Source organism: Lathamus discolor, chromosome 21 (assembly GCF_037157495.1).
Source record: "Lathamus discolor isolate bLatDis1 chromosome 21, bLatDis1.hap1, whole genome shotgun sequence".
Taxonomy (NCBI): Eukaryota; Metazoa; Chordata; class Aves; order Psittaciformes; family Psittacidae; genus Lathamus; species Lathamus discolor.
The window spans coordinates 132,845-150,828 of record NC_088904.1 but is presented as its reverse complement, the minus strand read 5'-3'; the positions used below and the strand labels follow the sequence as shown (position 1 = coordinate 150,828).

Here is a 17,984-nt window from a genome sequence, read left to right as displayed (position 1 = left end):
GGCTCCTCCACTCTCTGCTTTACTGAGCCACAGCCGTGTTTTGGGGTGTGCAAAGAGAAGCTGGGCGAGGGGGGGGTGCCCCCCACTGCCCCAGCCTTGGGTGCAGCTCTGGCAGGGCAGGACGGGGACCCCCCCGCTACTCCTGCCCCTCTTGGCGGGGGCAGACGGCCGCCCACACCTCAGCCACGAACTCCTGGGGGAAAGCGAAGTCCCCAAGCACCGAGGCCAGGCCATGGGCGAGCTGCGCCACGCCGGCGCTGTCCTGCGCCACCTCCACCATGGTCGAGGCTGCGGAAGAGAGGAGGGTCAGGAGCAGTTGGGGGGCCCCCCTGCAGCCCCTCATTCCCCCAACCCCACGCACCCAGCTCGCTGTCCCGGATGCCCATGTAACTCTCCAGCAGATCGTCCACCCGACGCGTGGCCTCTTCCTCGAAGGGGCTGGGCTGAAGGAGGTCAGGGGGTGACAGAGCAGGGACCCCCGGTACCACCGAGCCATGCTCATGGGTGCCCTCAGCAAGGCACCCACTGGGGCAGGCTCACCCGGGAGCATGGGGCTGCCCTTGCATGCCCTGGGCACTGTGTTTGTGTCCAGGGACTCAGGGTGAGGGGTTCCTGGGGGTCTTACCCCCTCCTCCAGCATGGCCGGGCCCTCTGCCCGCAGCCGCAGCGTCTCCTTTCCACTGCTCACTCTGCTTTCGCCCAGGGCCTTGCTGCTCCGCATCCGCTGCCCGATCATGTCTGCAGCCCAGAACGGGAGGTGAGGGCACCTGACCCCAACCTGACACCCTCCAGCCCCGACACCCCCATCCCAATCCACGTGTCCCAGCACCCCATGGTGAACTGTGCCAGGGGATGCTCACAGGCAGTGTGGGCATGGGAACACCCATGGGTGCAGGGTGGCAGTGCACAGGGCAGTGCACAGAGGATTGGGGCATCCCCTGGGAGCACAAGTAGGTGCAGGGGTGCAGAGCACAAGGGGTGTCCCAAGGGGTGATGCGAGGATGGGGGGTGCACACAGGGGTGGTGGTTCCTGGGGAGGGGTTGGTCCTTCCAGGGGTCCCCCAGGTGGGAGCCGGGGGGAGTCCCCCAGCTCACCAAAGGCCTTTTTGGGCTGCACAAGGCGCAGGGTGAAGGGCTGAGCCCGGGGCAGCTCCCGCAGCATCCGTGCCACCTCGTAGTGCCGGCAGCCCACGATGGTGTGGTCGTTGATGGCCTCGATGCTGTCCCCAACACACACCGCCCGGATCCGGTTGATGATGCTCCCCTCCTTGATTCTCTGTGGACGGGGGGTACACAGCACCACGGTGGCACCAGGGGAGGGACAGAGCGACACAGCCCCCACCCCACCCATAAAACCCCCATGGCCAGGCAGGGCCCTCCCCTCAGTGGGGGAGACCCTCAGGAAGGTGATGGGAATGGGGTGCCAGGGAGGGGGTCACCCTGCAGGCCCCAGGGCAGCCCCCCGGGGGGGCGGTTCACCTTGATGAAAGCGTAACCAGCCCCGTTGTCTGTGATGGTGAGGCCAAGAGCGTCCTCTGTCTTGGTCACCTCCACCTCCTTCGTCTCGCCCCGGACGTGGGCAAAGATGAAGTCCTCCAGCCCGATTTGCCCCCCCAGCAGCTTCTGCATGTCCACTTTGTGCGTGTTGAGAGTGCAGAAGAGGATCTGCCCCAGGGAGCCCCACATCAGCTGCTGGGGGCCCTCCATTGGTGTTGCCAGGGCAGGGGCCACCCATAGGAGCAGCACTGTCTGGGGGGCACCCAGGGCCCAGCCCCTGCCCACGCCCCCCCTCACCTCAGTGGGGGAGATGCCGAAGACCTCTGCGATTTTGGTGTAGAGCTCCTTGACGTTGGTGAAGCCCTCGATGCGCCCCGTGGGGCTGCCGTGTGCCAGCTGCGTGTAGAACACCAGCCTGGGGCGCGTGCGGGGGGCACGGGGTGCCGGGGGCCCCTCAGCTGCGGGCTCGGTGGCGCCTGGTGCCTGCCCCACACCGTTCTCCATGGGGCTGCCCTGCGGGGGCTGCCGGCCGTGCCTGCCCGCGCGCCGCATGGCTGCCCGTGCCTCTCAATTATAGATGGTGCTGGGCCGAAAGGTGATCCCAGTGCCGGGAACCTGAGCCGGGACCTGGGATCAGGTGAGCTCTGCCATGCACAGAGGGCCCCAGCTCCACCGCACCTGGTGCGGCTGCAGAGAGGGGCTCAGGGCCAGTATCACAGCTCCACACCCCAAACCCCTGGGATTAGGCCCAGAACAGCTCCAAGTATTAACAGACTGGGCCCAGAACAGGCCCTGGCTCCATCACACCCTTCCCAGAACTCAGGGCAGCCCAGAAAACCCCCGTGTGCTGGGCTACATCAAACAGGAGCATGAGCAGCAGGTCATGATCCTGCCCCTCTGCTCTGGTGAGACCCCACTTGCAGCACTGGCTGCAGTTCTGATGTCCCCAACATAAGGACATGGAGCTGTTGGATGTCCAGAGGAGGCCACAAGGATGATCAGGAGCTGGATCAGCTCCCATAGGAGACAGGCTGAAAACATCAGGGCTGTTCACCTGGAGAAGAGAAGCTGTGTGGAGAGCTCAGAGCAGCTTCCAGCATCTGAAGGGGGCTCCAAGGATGCTGGAGAGGGGCTCTGCATAAGGGACTGTAGTGACAGAACAAGGGGTGATGAGTTCAGACTGAAACGGGAAGTTCAGGCTGGAGCTAAGGCAAAAGCTCCTCCCTGTGAGGGTGCTGAGGCGCTGGCACAGGGTGCCCAGAGAAGCTGTGGCTGCCCCATCCCTGGCAGTGCTCAAAGCCAGGTTGGACACGGGCTTGGAGCAAGCTGCTCTAGGGGAAGGGGTCCCTGCCCGTGGCAGGGGTTGGAGCTGGAGCAGCTCTAAGGTCCCTTCCACCACAAACCAGTCTAACACCCTGGCTCCTGCACCCCAACATCCCTGGGACCTTGGCCCCAGGCATTAACACACTGAGCCCAGGCTGGTTTTCTCTGCTATTTATTTGCTCCACCTTCCATCCCAAGCCAATCAGCCACCAGGAGATGGCAACCAGGAGACTCGACAGAGCACAGACCTCACAGGCAGGAGCCAAGCAGGCACAGTCCAGCCCCAGGTTGAACCCAGGGCTTGACCCACGTTGTGCTAAGTGAGAAAATAAGACACTCTCTAGTAACAGCCTGAGATTGGTGAGAGGCAGCCCCTGGGAGGGCAGGGCTAGGACACAGCCACCAGTGTGGTGGTCCCACTCTTGTATGGGCTTGGGCAGGAGCTCAGAACCTGTGCATGAGGTTGGGGCCAGCCCCCCATCCAGAATGATTGTCTTTGCCTCTGCTGTTGCAGATGGCAGGAGCTGCCCTCCCTGGTCCCAGAGTCGGTGGAAGGAGGTGACAGGCAGGGAGCTGAAGGTACCCATGGAGAGGATTAAATAAAGCAGGAGGAGGCCAGGAGGGAATGTGCCACCTCAGCACTGCAGGACAGGGCAAGCAAGAGGCTTCCTTAGCTGTTCCAGGGGCCAGGAGGTACCTGGCTGCTTCCCTTTCAGTACATGCCAGTTAAAAGCAGCCATTGTGTCATGCAACTCATTCACCACCGAAGAGCCTTTGGGGTGTCTCTGAGGTGGAACAGCAGGAGCTGGAGGGCTCACAGGGCGTGTGGGGGGTTGCTCACAGCCACAACACCACGTCCCTCTGTCGTGGTTTAAACAAAGTCACACAGCTCGTTCACTCACTCCCCCCCTCCTTCTTTCCCTCCCTCTACTCCTGGAGGGACGGAGAGAAGAATCAAAAAGAATCCAACTCCCACAGATTGAGATAAGAACAGTTTAGTAACCAAGGTATAGCACAAACCACTGCTGCTACCACCAGTAATAATAATGATAAAGGAAATAACAAGGGAAGAGAATACAACACCTCAGCACCAGGTGACCGGTAACTCGCCCCCTCCACCCAACCGAGCACCGACTGATCCCTCGTCCAACCCTGCAGTCCCAGCCCCTCTGGGTAACTCCCCGTTACATCCTGGGCACGACGTGCTGTGGTATGGAATACCTCTTTGGCTAGTTTGGGTCAGGTGTCCTGTCTCTGCTTCCTCCCGGCTTTCCCTCCTCCCTGGCAGAGCATGAGGCTCAGAAAGTCCTTGGCCAGACCAAACATTTGAGCAGCAACTAAAACAGAGCGTTATCAGCTCTGTTCCCAGGCCGAAAGTCAAAACACAGCGCTGCACCAGCTACCAAGGAGGAGAAAAATAACTGCTACTGCTGAACCCAGGACACCCTCACAGCCCTGGCACCGCTTGGTCCCCAGAAGCTTGATGTCCTCGGAGATGGTGCCCAAGAGCCAGAGGATCCCCGCTCATGCCTCCGGTGAGGGGTGGGGAAGAAAGAACCGGGCCCCAGCAGAGACTGTCCCTCGTGTGAGCTCCAAGGGACAGGGCCAGGGTGCGGCCAGCCCCGGGCGCCACAGGGACTGGTCCCCTTCACAAGTGCTCGCTAGAGAGGGAAGAAAGTAAAGCTGAGTTACAGGGGGGAAGCTTCTCTCTCCCACAGCTCTGGGGCAGCTCCAAGCCTCTCTTTATCCCCTACTTTGCTGCTCAGCCCTTCCATGGGCTGCTCCAGTGCTCACCAGGACACACAGGACACCAGCTCACCTGGCTATCCTGGACAGGATCTCCTTAATGCGCACCACCAGTTTCTCATGCTGCAGTGGGTTGCTTTCGATGGCGCTGTGAAGTTTGGCCATGTAGAAGTCCAGAGTGCTCAGTGTGGGGGTCTCCCCAGTGCCTGCGGGGCAGAAGCCCAGTTAAGCAATGCCCGCAAGTCTCCATCTAGCCTGGCCCAGCCCATCAATGCTGGTGACAGGACCCTGAACCCTGCAGCAGGAGAGCACCACAACACCACAAGCCCAGGAACTAAAGGATTTGGACTAATCTCTGCCTTGTGGGCACGAGGGTGACTATGGCTCAAGAGGAAGATGGTTCTCAGCCTGCCCTACCGCACTATAGGGGAGCCAGCTGACTGCCACATCCCTGGGCACCCCAAACTGCTCCAAAATCCTACTCCACCATCAGATGGGTGTCTATCACCACCCCACTGCCCTGCTTATACCACATGCAGAGCTCCAGGATGCCTCCCTGCAGGTCTTCACAGCCACCCCAAACTCACCAGGAATGGGGAGGGAGGCGAAGCTGGAGGTGAGGGCCTGGCGCACAGACTGGAGCTGCTGCTGCAAGGCCAGGGTCTGCTTCTCCTCCTGGGCCAGCTCCTGCTCCAGCTTCTCCTTGGCACAGTTCATGCTCTCCGTATGCTTCTGCAGGATGGCATTCTGCTCCTCAAACTCTGTGTTCATCTTCCGAAGGCGCCTCAGCTCCGCCTCCCGCGCTGCCGGGACCACACCACATCAGCAGGGACACCCTTGGCTCTCCCACATTCCAAGCCCAACCATGGAACCCCAGCCTGGCTTGTCCTGGAAGGGACCTTAAAGCTCCTCCAGTTCCAACCCCTGCCATGGGCAGGGACCCCTTCCACTGGAGCAACTTGCTTCAAGCCCCTGTGTCCAACCTGGCCTTGAGCACTGCCAGGGATGGGGCAGCCACAGCTTCTCTGGGCACCCTGTGCCAGCGCCTCAGCACCCTCACAGGGAAGAGCTTCTGCCTAAGAGCTCATCTCAGTCTCCCCTCTGGCAGGTTCAAGCCATTCCCCTTGTCCTGTCCCTACAGGCCCTTGTCCAAAGCCCCTCTCCAGGTTTCCTGTAGCCCCTTTAGGCACTGGAGCTGCTCTAAGGTCTCCCTTTAAGGAGCCTTCTCTTCTCAATCCTTTCCCCAAGACACGACTCATACAAGAGGCTCAGCATTACCAACCACAGGCTCCAGTCCCTGTATCCAACCTCAGCAGGGACCTTCCACAGCCTGGATCTCACACCCAGTGCTAGCCTGGTCCTGCCCCATGGGATAGAGGCTGCTCCCCACGCAAGCTGCTGCAAGCACCAGCAGCCCCCACTTCACAGCCCAGCCCCTCACCTTTGTTTTGGTCCAAGAACTCCTCTGTGAAGATGGGCACATCGAAGGTGGAAAAGGTGTCACTGCACTCACCAGCCTGGGGGACGGATCAGGCAGGGCTGAGCACACCCAAGGGGACCCAGTTTCCTTGGGGCTGGGCAGACAGAAGGCACAGGGACAGGGCAAGGGGTGCCCCAGTTTCCCCACACACAGGCAGACCGGCTGGGGCCTTACCTTGTGCGGGTGCCCATTCAGCAAGGTGTTTGCTGCTGCAGAGCCCATGTCCTCTGGAAAGGAGGGAGAAGGTTCCCCTTAAGAACCAGCCCAGCAGCCCCAGAGGCTCTGGCAGCGCTTGGCCAGGTCCTGAGAGTGCCTCCAGCAGCCATTGCTCCCCAAACGCACCTTTTTTGATCTTTTTCTCCTGGATCTTCTCCGTGCACATCTTGTAGGCTTCTGACTGTTGGTATTCCCGCAGCTCCTTCATATACTGCTGCTTCTCCCGCTCTGCTTCGTCCAGGTACCGCTGCGGACACAGAGGGGCCTCAGCCTGGCCACAGGCTCCCAGGGGGCTGCTTGACTCCCTTCCCCACTACTCGAGGCTTCTGCTGCCCATCCCACCAGTAGTGGGACAAGCAGACAGGGAGGTTTAGGTGGAGGCCAGTACCTGCTTCTCTGAGAGCTGCAGCTTGCTCCACTCAGCCCCCAGCATCTTGGTGATCTCTGGGAAGGGCAGGTCTGGATGCTGCGTGCGGATCTGCTCACGCCGCTCATTCAGGAAGCGCACGTAGCCTGTAACTGGGGCTTTAGGGCCGTTGGGAAGGATCTTCTTCCTCTTCTTGCCCTTGGGCCAACCTCTCTTCTTCACTGGCTGGCACCCAGCAAAGGGAAAAGGACAAGCCATCATGGATCAGAGCACATGATGCCACCACAACACAGGACACAAGAGTGGCATGCAGAGCCTCCTGGGCCTCCCATCCCTTGAGAAATGGTCAAGTACCCCTTGAGGGTCACTTGGCTATGCCCAGGCTGCTGAAAGGCGAGTGGAAGCAGAGGCCCAGGTTGGGCAACCTTTGTGGGGAGGGAGGAAGGCACCAAAACTCACCTCCTCTTCACCGTGTGGCTTCTCACCACTCGTCCGTGCCACCTCTCCCTTCTCCTGCTTGATGGCCACCAGGAAGTTCCCATGCTGAGCTTTGCCCGTGGCATGTCTGCAGCCAGAGAGTGCCCATTAGAAAGGGCTGAGGAACTGCTAGGACCAATGGTGACACCCCCCCAAACTCCTGCCCATGTCCCAGTAGCCCCCAAACCTGCCACCAGCCCTGGAGCCCCTGCTCCCAAGTGATGGGAGGCCACAGCTGAGTCGATGGCATTCAAGCAAAGCCCAGCACCAGACAGTCCTAAGCATAAAAAGGCCGCCCCAAAGCCCAGGGATGACCCTGGGATCTGCCAATGACATTTGGAAGGGCAGCAGAAGGCATAAGTCCTGCTTTTGAGGACAGGTAACAGCGACAGTCACTTCCCTGCTCAGGTACACACCTCCCAAACGGCACAAACCAGTTGATCCTACTCAGCAAGGGAGGAGAAGCTGTAGGGGTTTGGATCCTGGCTCCAGGGAAGCATCACCCACACCCAGCACAAGCACTGCTGGGGATAAGGAGAAGCCTCAAGACAGAGGATGAGGGCAGGGCACTGCTGCTGGCTTGACCTATTCCAGCCACAACTGCTCCATCAGGTTTCTGCCACTGCCACCGAGACACACCAAGGGGCTCCAACACAGGCCTGGTGGCCTCAGATGCTTCTGCCCCAGCTTGCTGCTCACCTTTACACATCAGGCTTCAGTGGAGGATGTGGGTCCAGCAGAGCCTCCCTGCCCCAACTGAGCACATGCCCCCCCACTGCGCAACCATGGAACCCCAGCCTGGCTTGTCCTGGAAGGGATCCTAAAGCTCCTCCAGCTTCAACCCCTGCCACGGGCAGGGACCCCTTCCACTGGAGCAGCTTGCTCCAAGCCCTGTGTCCAGCCTGGCCTTGAGCACTGCCAGGGATGGGGCAGCCACAGCTTCTCTGGGCACCCTGTGCTCAGCACCCTCAAGGGAAGAGCTTCTGCCCAAGAGCTCATCACGAACTCCCTTCCGGCAGAGGCCCCCGAGAACGCACAGCACCACCGGGACAGCGACGGCGGCAGCCCGCTGCGCGGGGGGGGAGGCGGCACTTACAGCATCCCGGCCGGCAGCTGCTTGGCGCTGTGAGCCATGGTCCGCGGTCCGCGCCCTGAGGAACAGAAACGAGGCTGGGACGGGACGGGACGGGACGGGACCGAACCGGGGGTAATGGCGGGACCTCCCAACGGCGCCTCCCTTCAGCGGGCCCCGATCCGAGCTCACCCCCCACCCCCGCCGCCGCTTCCTGCCCTGGCCCCGCCCCTCTATTATTATGCAAATGAGATTCCCGCCCCTCCCATTGGCCTCCAGCGCCGAACGGCGCAGCGAGGAGCTTAGCGCGGATTGGCTGGAAGTGGTTCAACGTCAGAGGGAAGTGGCGGAGAAAAGGGCGGAGCGAGGGGCGGGGACGGCTGCCGCTGCGCGCGCGCGACTGGCCGCTCGGCCAATCAGCGATCGGCGTGGCGAGGGCACCGCGGAGGGGCGGGCGTGCCAGCCGGGGGGGACCACAATGCACCCCCGGGGCGCGCGTCCCGGGAGGAGCCCGGGGGAGCCGGTAACCCCCGCTGTGCCCGGCGGCCCCAGTCCCAGTGCTCCCGGTGACCTGCTACTGCCCCCCCACTGCTCCCGTTACTCACAGTACCCCACGACTGCTCCCAGTGGCCCCAGCGCCCACCCTCGGGTTCCCAAAGGTCCCGACACCCTCCCCTCCACTTCTCCCGGTGACCCCAGTACTGCCCATACTTGTTCCAGCCACCCAGTACCTACTCAAGATGCGGTCCCAATCACCTCAGTACCCTCAGACTGCTCCCAGTGACCCCAATAGCCATCCAAGGGGTGGTACAGAAGGTTCCAGTCAAACCAGTACCCCCCACTGCTCCAAGTGAGCCCAGTACCCATCCAAGGAGTGGTCCCAGTGACCCCGCTACAGCCCACACTGCTCCTAGTCACCCCAGTATCCACCCAAGGGGTGCTCCCAGACACCCCAGTATCCCCCCCCCCGCTGCTCCCAGTCACTCCAGTAGCCCCCACAACTCCCAGTGGCCTCAGTACTGCTTATACTGGTCCCAGTCACCCGGTACCTACTCAAGATGCGCTCCCGGTACCCGCCGAGCGCCGCTCACAGCCCCGACCCCCCCGCAGGCAACGGTGGCCGCGCGGTGTGTTTGGGGGGTGGAGCAGAGCCAGCCCGGGGTGGGGGACGACGACGACGGACGACACCGGGACAGCCCCGCCCCGTCCCGCCCCGTCCGCCCGCCCGCCTGTCCCATCCCGGCCCGGCCCGGCATGGCGGAGCGGGCGCTGCCGCTCCCGCTGCCGGTGCGGGCAGCGGAGGCGCTGCCGCTGCGGGCGCGGCTGAGCTTCGCGGCCGGGCACTTCCAGAACGACGCCTGCGCCGCGCTGTGGTTCACGTACCTGCTGCTGTTCCTGCACAGCGCGCTCGGCTTCGGACACCGCGCCGCGGGCGCGCTGCTGCTGGCGGGGCAGCTCGCGGACGGGCTCTGCACGCCGCTGCTCGGCTACGAGACCGACCGCTCTGCCGGCTGCGGCCGCTACGGCAGGAGGAAGTCGTGGCACCTCGCCGGTGGGTGCCGGGGCGGCGCTGGGGGCGCGCCGACGGGGATGCGCTGGGTGGAGATGCGTGGCCCTGGGGAGCATTTTGGGGTCAGCCCTGGAGGTGCCTTTCTGGGGTGCGCTGGGGGGGCGGAACTGAGGGTGCCTATCCAGGGTGCTCTGATTGGAGCTGGGTGGCCGCAGGGGAGCTTTTCTGGGTGCAGGAACCTCGGGTGCCTTTTGGGGTGCTCTGATTGGAGACGGGTGGCCCTAGGGAACTTTTCTAGGTTGCCCTGGGTGGAAATGGGCACCCTTGGGGAACATTTCTTGGGTGGGGGAACTGAGGGTGGAGATCGGTGGCCCCACGGGAGCTTCTCTGGGGCGTCCTGGGTGGGGGACATCGGGGAGCCTTTCTGGGATGCTCTGAGTGTAGATGGTAGGCTCCAGGGAGATTTTCTGGGGTGACCCTGGGTTGAGGAACTGAAGAGGCCCATCCAGGGTGCCCTGGGTGGAGACGATGGCCCAGGGGGAGCCTTTCTGGGGTGCCCGGTGAGGGGGGCAGACATCAAAGGTGCTCTTTGGAGATGCCAAGTGGAGAGTCCCAGTAGGCTGTGACACAGTGGCTGGTGCTGCCTTGGGCTCCCACTGTCCCTCAGGCCATGCACTGAGTGTCCCTGTGCCCCCATGTGTGGGTGTCACTGAGACAGGGTCAGAGCTTTGCACTCAGCGGGTCGATGCTGCGGCAGGAACAAGACTGTTGTTAACATCTGGGCTTCCCTAGGAGCCTGGGGGTTCACCAGGGCCTTGCCTGTGGCCCGGCACCTCTGGGTTTTCCCTATGGGTGGCCTTGGGGCCCTTGTCTGCACTGGGGAAGGCAACCAGCACATGGGGAGAAAGAGCCCTGTGGGAACACAGAGGAGGCACCAGTGGCTTGGTGTTGAGTTACTGGCATCCTGCACTGTGCCTTGGGGTCAAACAAACTGTGAGGAGGTGCAAGGGCTTGTGCGGACGCTCGTGGTGGGGTCAGTGTGACCTGGAGGAGGGTCCTTGGTGCGCAGGAGCCTGCCCCAGCCCTGCAGAGCAGTTGTTGGGCAGCTGGCTTTAAGAAACGTACATGCACAGGCAGAGATAAACCCCCTTAATGGTAACACCAGAGTGGATGCACACAGAGGACAGTTGTAGCATGGGGTGGTCTTGTCTTAGTCCTGGACTTATCTCAGCCAACCACTCTGTGCAGCCCAGCGATAGCCCGATAAGGTGCCTGATCTCCCCGGGGTACTGCTGGGTGAGTCAGGGAGGGTTGTTGAAGCTTCATGCCTGCCAGGGCTCAGCTCAGAGCTGTGTCCTAGATTTAGGGAAGTGGCTGGTGCTGTGTTTTCCCCCGCCCCGGGCAGCTCCGCTTCTTGCTGCTCCCAAAGCGAAGTCCTGGATCACCCTTCCCAGCTCCAGCAGCATGGCTGGAGGCTGCTTCCCTGGCCAGAGCAGGGGCTGTTGTCCCCAGAAGTGGGGTGATGGCAGTGGGGTCCAGCAGACCTGGAGCGGTGCTGTGCTCCTCACACTGTGGCAGACGCTCCGTGTGGGAGTGTGCTGGCAACCCGTGCTCCCAGCAGAGGAAACTTGTGAAACCACAGCCCCGGGGGTGGTTGTGGCGCAGACACCACGAGTTGCTATCGGTGGCATCTCCCCAACGCGACACTGGGCTCCTGGTGCTGGTGGTGCTGATGGCTCAGCACCACACCGACTCTTCCTGGGGGGCAGTTTCCAGCCATAGCAGTCTGGGAAGGATGAATGTCTCTTTGCTGCCTCTCTGAGCGTCTGGTGGTGCTGTCCCAGATTCCCTGCACAGGGAAGCCTGGTATTCCTGGGATCCTGCTTCTTTCAATTCTGCCCCACAGGGCTGGTTGCTGAAAGCGGGGGACAGGGGTGGGAAAAGGGAGTGTTTTGGGGACTCCCATGGCCTCACTTGAGCAGTGTGGGCTCCCCAGCACCCCTCTGGCTCCTGGTGAAGCCATGTTCACTTGGGTAGATCCAGGGTATGTGGGTGCAGATGCATGGCAGAGGAGCCCAGCTCCATGCAGGTGGCCCTGGTGTTTGATGGTGGTGATGGGCCAGGGGTGGACGTGGAGGCTGCAGCACCCCTGGGTGTGCAGCTGCTGCCCCAGAGCTCCCCTGGGGTTGTCCTTAGGGGATGCAGAGCTCAATCCTGTCAGGGCTTGGTTAAAAAGGAGCCAAGGAGGTCTGGTGCAGTTGGAACCTTCTCAGACCCTTCCTGTCCCAGGGGTTCTCTGGGGCAGGCACCATGGTGTGGCCAAGTCCTCTGCACTTCCGAGAGCTCCTGGAGCGCCAGAGCTGGGTGTGAGCTCTGGAGCACTGCAGCAGATCTGCTCTGTAACCTTGCAGAAGGAGAAGCCATCCTGTCCCTGCCTGCTCCACGCTGGCGTCCCGCCGCCGTCACGCTGCAGCCGAGGGAGGAGCCTGGCTCCGCGGCCCCTGGCTAAGCTGGGACCTTCCGAGGTGGCTCAGAGCCATGGGCCACATCTGCTCCTGCCCTCCCAGCACTGCCCAGGGGTATCCCTGGTGCTGAGGGGCCTTGGTGTGAGTGTGGGGGGAGCCCCCTGGGAGCAGGGAAGGGGGACCCCAGAGCCTTGCAGCCCCTTGGGGACCTTATCGCCCTGGGCAGGCAGCACGGCCCTGGCTCTCGTTATCATGTGCAGGAGGTGAGAGAAGCTCCTGGTGCCTGCAAGGTGTGGCCGTATGTGAAGGTCTTGTCCTCTGGACAGAGCGGGCAGGAGGTGGCTGAAGCACCCTGGCAGAGGTGCTGGGTCACTCTGTGTGTGTCTGAGCTGGCTGCGGCTGTTGTGTCCCAAAGAAACAGGACTTGCAGCCTCTCACTGCTCTGCTCTCTTCCCAGGCACCACGTGTGTCCTTGTGTCCTTCCCCTTCATCTTCAACCCCTGCCTGGCCTGCAAGGAGAACACGCCACAGTGGGCAGCCTTCATCTACTACCTCCCCTTCATCATCATCTTCCAGTTCGGCTGGGCAGCCACACAGGTCTCCCACCTCTCCCTCATCCCCGAGCTGGTGACCAGTGACCATGAGAAGGTGGAGCTCACAGCTTTCCGGTGAGCACGGCTGTCCCCTCTGCTGTGTCCCTTTGCTTGCATGGTGAGAGGTCCCCTGCGTGCCATGGCACATGTGAGCCCTTGGTACAGCAGGACCGAGACTGGGCCATGTGGGTGTCCTGCAGAATGTGTCCAAATGGCTCTGGTGCTCTGGGTTGGTGGCCCAAACCCTTTGGTGCCAGGAATGTTTTGGTGGCAGAGGTGTTGGGATGCTTCCCTGGGGGCACTTCTCCTTTGGCACTGGAGGGTGATGCTCACAGGAACAGACACCCCGGATGCCCCTGGCCTTGCACAAGCTGTGCCATAGTTAGGTATGGCCTCAGGGCCAGGCTGGGCATCACATACAGCTCTGTGCACAGAGCCGGCTCAGTGCTGCTTATCCAGAGGGATCTGGACAGGCTTGATAGGTGGGACTGTGTGAATGTCATGAAGTTCATTCACCCAAATGATTCTGTGATCTGTCAGGATCGGGCTGAGGGTTTATCAGATGGAGCAGGGGTGGGAGGAAGTCCCTTCTAGCAGGTGAGTGGGGAGCAGCTGCAGTGCAGTGGGGCAGGGAGGATGTGGGGCAGTGCTGGGGTAACGGCTCCAGTGCTGGTTACTGGCACTGGTTCAGGCAGCTTGGGGCACCCTTGTGGCAGAAGTGAGCTGCAACTGGAGAGTGAACAGGGTGGCCCAGAGGGATCATAGACTCACAGCCTGGTTTGGATTGGAAGAGACCTTAAAGCTCATCCAGTTCCAACCCCCCACCATGGGCAGGGACACCCTCCACTAGAGCACGTCCTGTCTCCCCTCAGGTATGCCTTCACCGTCATGGCCAATATCACTGTGTACGGCCTGGCCTGGCTCCTGCTGAACTTCCAGGTGGACCAACCTGAACGCATAGAGCACTTAGGCCCCCAGGATGTCCCTATATTTCGGGTAAGTGGCCTTGGAGTCCCCTCTTCCTTGGGTGGGATGTGGCTCAACTGGGGAGGTACCAGAGGGAGTGAAATAGCAGCGCCCTGAAACGTCACCCACTGCACGGCGCAGGGGTAGCACTGAGATTCCCAGGGCTTTTGAGAACCTCTTTCTCCACCGGCTGGGGGTGGCTGATGGGCAGGCAAAGGGCAGCCCCTGCCATGCTCACCCCCTCTGCCTCACCCAGAACCTGGCCCTCATTGTGGTGGGGCTGGGGGCCGTGTTCTCCCTCATCTTCCACCTGGGCACCAAAGAGAAGCCGTTCCCGTGGGGCTCATCGGCCCAGCCAGAGGAGAGCGCGCCCCTGCTGCAGAAGGAGCCGAGCCCTCTGCGTCCGCTGCTGATCTGGAGGGACTGGCTGTGGGAACCTGCCTTCTACCAGGTACCTGCTGGGGGTTGGGGGTCCTCTGGCAGCGAGATGTCCTGTGAGGATAGAAAGATGAGAAAGAAACCTGGAGAGGGGCTTTGGACAAGGGCCTGTAGGGACAGGCCAAGGGGAATGGCTTGAACCTGCCCGAGGGGAGACTGAGATGAGCTCTTAGGCAGAAGCTCTTCCCTGTGAGGGTGCTGAGGCACTGGCACAGGGTGCCCAGAGGAGCTGTGGCTGCCCCATCCCTGGCAGTGCTCAACACCAGGTTGGACACAGGGGCTTGGAGCAAGCTGCTCCAGTGGAAGGGGTCCCTGCCCATGGCAGGGGTTGGAACTGGAGGAGCTTTAGGGTCCTTTCCAACTCAAACCACTCTTACTCTCTGGGTGGTACTGGGCACCCACTTACCACATCAGGGTCTGTCCCCTTCTCAGAGGACATCTCTGCCATGGCAGGGTTGGGCACAGGAGGTGCCAAACCTCCTGTTTGCACAGGCTGAACGGTGCTGCCCTGTCTGTCCCTCACAGGTTGCGGTGCTCTACATGTCCACCCGGCTCATCGTCAACCTCTCCCAGGCCTACATTGCCATGTACCTGACCAACTCGCTGATGCTGTCCAAGGTGGGCACAGGGCAGGTCCCTGCTCCTGTGTCAAGGTGCCATGGGCAGGAGTCCTGTGCTGATGGTCTGGAGCTTTTCTCCTCCTTGTTCTCATTTCTTGCAGAAATACATCGCCACCATCCCCCTAGTGATGTATGTCAGTGGCTTCCTCTCCTCCTTCCTCATGAAGCCTGTGAATAAGTGGTTGGGTCGAAATGTGAGTCCTGGGGGACTGGTGAGGTTTGAGTTAGACCAAAGGGAAAAGCTCATGGGCCAGATCCTGACCACACAAGTGTACAGAGCAGTTGGCACACCTCAGCCTGGCTGCAGAGCAGGAACCCCTTATGCATCCTTTGCCAGTGATGCTCTGCTGCAGCATGGAGTAGTGGGCAGGGGGGGGCATGGGTCTATCCTGCACGCTCTGGTCCACAGTCACCTGTGGTCAGCCCCATGGTGCCTGTGAGAGGCAGAGGGAGAGTTTGGCTGAACCACCCTGGGTACGGATGGGGACACCCTGCTCTGCACTGCAGCAGGCGCTGCTCCCCAGTACTCCACCTCTCCTGGTGACTGGGTGTCCCAGTGCCAGGACCCCCGCCTGCAGCGCTGCGGGGCTCGGGCTGTAGAACACCCTGGAGCACCACAGGGCTCTTGCTGCCTGGAGGCTCTTTGCTTAGAACTGGCTGGAAAGGAGCCAGGGCTGTCCCCTGGGTGCCCACATCCTCCCTGCTCCCCACGGCCATGCTGGGTTTCTGCTGGGCCGGGAGCTGAGCTCTCCCCTTTCCTTCTGCCTCTGCCCGTGCTGGCCGGAGCAGCTGACCTACTTCGTGGGCATCCTGGTGATCCTCACCTTCGCCTCCTGGGTGACCCTGGTCAAGCAGATGGGAGCAGAGATCTACGGGGCGGCCATGCTGCTTGGGGCTGGCTCTGCCACCATCCTGGTCACCTCCCTCTCCATGACCGCAGACCTCATCGGCACCAACACGGTACCTGCGCTTCTCCCGGCCGCCACGGACCCGGGGGATGGAGACCCCTGCGAGGGCGCTGAGGACGGGCTCTGCTGCAATACGAGCTGTGCCCATGAGAGGGCACAAGGCTCTCGCTGCGTTGTGTGGGGCCCATGAGCTTTCCTCTCCCGTTGCAGCACAGCAGCGCGTTCGTCTACGGCGCAATGAGCTTCACGGACAAGATGGCCAACGGCCTGGCCGTGATGGCGATCCAGAACCTGCACCCGTGCCCGTGAGTGTCCCTCAGAGTGACGGCTCCAGCCGCACAGCCTGCGAGCCAGGTAGCAAACACCCCTGTCTCGGAGCAACGGACATTGGTGGAAACCTGCTCTGATTTGTCATAAATACCCCCCAACTTCTCCTCTGGCCCCAGATAAGGGCTGCATTTCCAGGCACACAAAGGGGGTGGGGATCTCAATGGGGTACAGCCCCTTCTCCTTGCCCTGGACTTTCCCTTCACCTCCTAGTCCTGACACTGAGGACATGGGCCTGCTGTCAGGGCACTTTGGGCAGCACTGGTCCAGCCTCTGGTCCTGCCCATGAGCCACATCCCTGCCCTGTCCCTGCAGGTCCGAGCTCTGCTGCTCTGAATGTGCCAGCTTCTACCACTGGGTGATGGTGGGGGTCACCGGAGGCGTTGCTGTCGCTGCCATTGCCTCTCTCTGCTGCATCATGGTGTGGCCAATCCACGTTCGCTACCGTGAGTGGGGCTGGGGGCTCCGGGAGTGCCATGCCAGGGGATGAAGTGTCCTTCTCGATGGGAAGCAGTGGGAGCCTGGCCCCGTGGCAGGGCTGGTGGTGGCCTTGCTGCATATGACTGCCATTGGGCCAGCAGGACCACCATCCTGCATGCTGGCACTGGGAGCTGGCCCTGCTGTGCTTTGCCCTGCTGGAGGGCAGGATCCAGCACTGCCAGCTGGCCCCCTCCAGCCATCACTGAGGGGTGGTGGCGGCCATACGTGGGGACAGAAGTGCCCCTTGCCCGGCTGGAGATGCCCACACCAGCACTCAGTGCTTCTATGACCTGCATCTTGCCGTGGCAGAGGGCAGAGCGGAGACCCCCCCTGCGCCGCCTCAGGAAGCAGCAGCGGCTCCTGACTTGTCCGTTCTCTCGCATCCCGCAGATGCCGTCTGCCTACGGGGGCCGAGCAGAGCAGGGAGCTCCTGCACCGGGACGGAGAGCGCCGAGGGAGGGGGCCGGAGCACCAGCATCAACTGAGCCAGGGCCGTGCCCGGCACCGTGTGCTCCGCTGGGGCGGCCCCGCTGCGCCGGGGACTGAGCCCGCCGGGGGCTCGGGGTGACCCCGGCCGTGCCGCGCGTCCCCCCCCGGGCGGGCACTCCCGGAGGAGCCGCCTGCGCTGGCACGGCCCTGGGGCGCGCTGCGGGGAGCGCAGCGCTGCGGTGCAGCCGCTGTGAGGGCATCCGGACACGGCACCTGGGAGAGGAGAGATAAAGGCACGGACACAGCCGAGCGCCCTGGCCGTGACGCGGGGCGCCCAGCGTCGGGGGGGGGCTCCCCCTCCCGCAGCATTGTCCTCCGGACAGCGGCACCGCAAGATGGCCGCCAGCAACAACCATGGCGGCAGCACCCGCAAACAAAATGGCTGCCGAGGAGAAGTGCTGGAGCGTGATGATTGGGTGCTGCGCGGATATCCCGCCCCCCGGGATAGCCAATGGGTGAGCTCCTCTTGGAGCCGAGTGGGCTTCGGGGCAGGAGCGCCGGGGGGGGGGGGGCGGGGCTCCTACCGCCTCCCTGCGCCGCGGGCCCCTCGCGGGGGCGGGCTGCACGTGCCCGCACGGGTCACGTGTGTGCGGGGGCGCGGGCATGCGCAGCGGGGCAGGCAGGTGCTGCGTTCCCGCGTGTGTGCGCGCACGCGTGCTGTGCGCGCTTTGGTGCGTGCACGAGGGCTGGCCGGGAGGCCGCGGCTGTGTCCGAGCACCCCATGGAGGGGGCGAGAGGCTGGAATCACCGATGGCGTCACCGTGCGGTGGTTTCCGGTCTGGAGTATCCCTTCCTTGCAGTCGCCCAGGCCCATCGCGGGCTTGCTCCTGCCCACGACAAGCCTGTGGGGATGATGGGGGTCCCACCAGGCACCCTCTCGCCCTGGGGTCCGTCAGCCCCCCTCTGCTCTGGTTGAGGGGCTCCCCAGGGAGGGCAGAAACTGAGCCGCCAAGAGCTCCTCACCCCATCCCCTCCCTCCCCCCCCGATCCCCCAGCTCAGCCCAGACCTA

At 62.6% G+C, this 17,984-nt stretch overlaps 3 protein-coding genes across 6 annotated transcripts; 1 reads left to right on the top strand and 2 right to left on the bottom strand.

Annotated features, from left to right (window-relative positions):
- Window positions 1–2: 2 nt before the first annotated feature.
- GIPC3 (GIPC PDZ domain containing family member 3) lies at window positions 3–2,810 on the bottom strand. Of its 2 annotated transcripts, XM_065699879.1 has the most exons (6): window positions 1,795–2,810; window positions 1,480–1,665; window positions 1,096–1,276; window positions 626–738; window positions 362–443; window positions 3–288 (listed from the first exon to the last, which is right to left on the bottom strand). In XM_065699879.1, exons 1-6 carry the CDS (start codon window positions 2,047–2,049, stop codon window positions 137–139), a joined length of 969 nt encoding a protein of 322 aa, XP_065555951.1. In that variant the 5' UTR covers window positions 2,050–2,810; the 3' UTR covers window positions 3–136. The 2 variants fall into 2 exon arrangements, with proteins under 2 accessions (XP_065555951.1, XP_065555949.1); XM_065699877.1 differs by having other exon boundaries at window positions 1,480–2,810.
- Window positions 2,811–3,799: 989 nt separating this feature from the next.
- On the bottom strand, window positions 3,800–9,683 carry HMG20B (high mobility group 20B). Of its 2 annotated transcripts, none has more exons than XM_065699887.1 (10): window positions 9,562–9,683; window positions 8,203–8,257; window positions 7,089–7,194; window positions 6,651–6,854; window positions 6,389–6,509; window positions 6,221–6,273; window positions 6,008–6,083; window positions 5,154–5,369; window positions 4,640–4,772; window positions 3,800–4,481 (listed from the first exon to the last, which is right to left on the bottom strand). In XM_065699887.1, the coding sequence occupies exons 2-10, from the start codon at window positions 8,238–8,240 to the stop codon at window positions 4,469–4,471; spliced, it is 960 nt and encodes a 319-aa protein (XP_065555959.1). In that variant the 5' UTR covers window positions 8,241–8,257; window positions 9,562–9,683; the 3' UTR covers window positions 3,800–4,468. The 2 variants fall into 2 exon arrangements, with proteins under 2 accessions (XP_065555959.1, XP_065555958.1); XM_065699886.1 differs by lacking the exon at window positions 9,562–9,683 and adding an exon at window positions 9,232–9,342.
- MFSD12 (major facilitator superfamily domain containing 12) lies at window positions 9,393–17,369 on the top strand. Of its 2 annotated transcripts, XM_065699874.1 has the most exons (10): window positions 9,393–9,730; window positions 12,611–12,821; window positions 13,619–13,742; window positions 13,969–14,163; window positions 14,676–14,768; window positions 14,872–14,964; window positions 15,560–15,730; window positions 15,889–15,983; window positions 16,321–16,451; window positions 16,876–17,369. In XM_065699874.1, the coding sequence occupies exons 1-10, from the start codon at window positions 9,433–9,435 to the stop codon at window positions 16,968–16,970; spliced, it is 1,506 nt and encodes a 501-aa protein (XP_065555946.1). In that variant the 5' UTR covers window positions 9,393–9,432; the 3' UTR covers window positions 16,971–17,369. The 2 variants fall into 2 exon arrangements, with proteins under 2 accessions (XP_065555946.1, XP_065555947.1); XM_065699875.1 differs by lacking the exon at window positions 15,560–15,730.
- The last annotated feature ends 615 nt before the right edge of the window (window positions 17,370–17,984 follow it).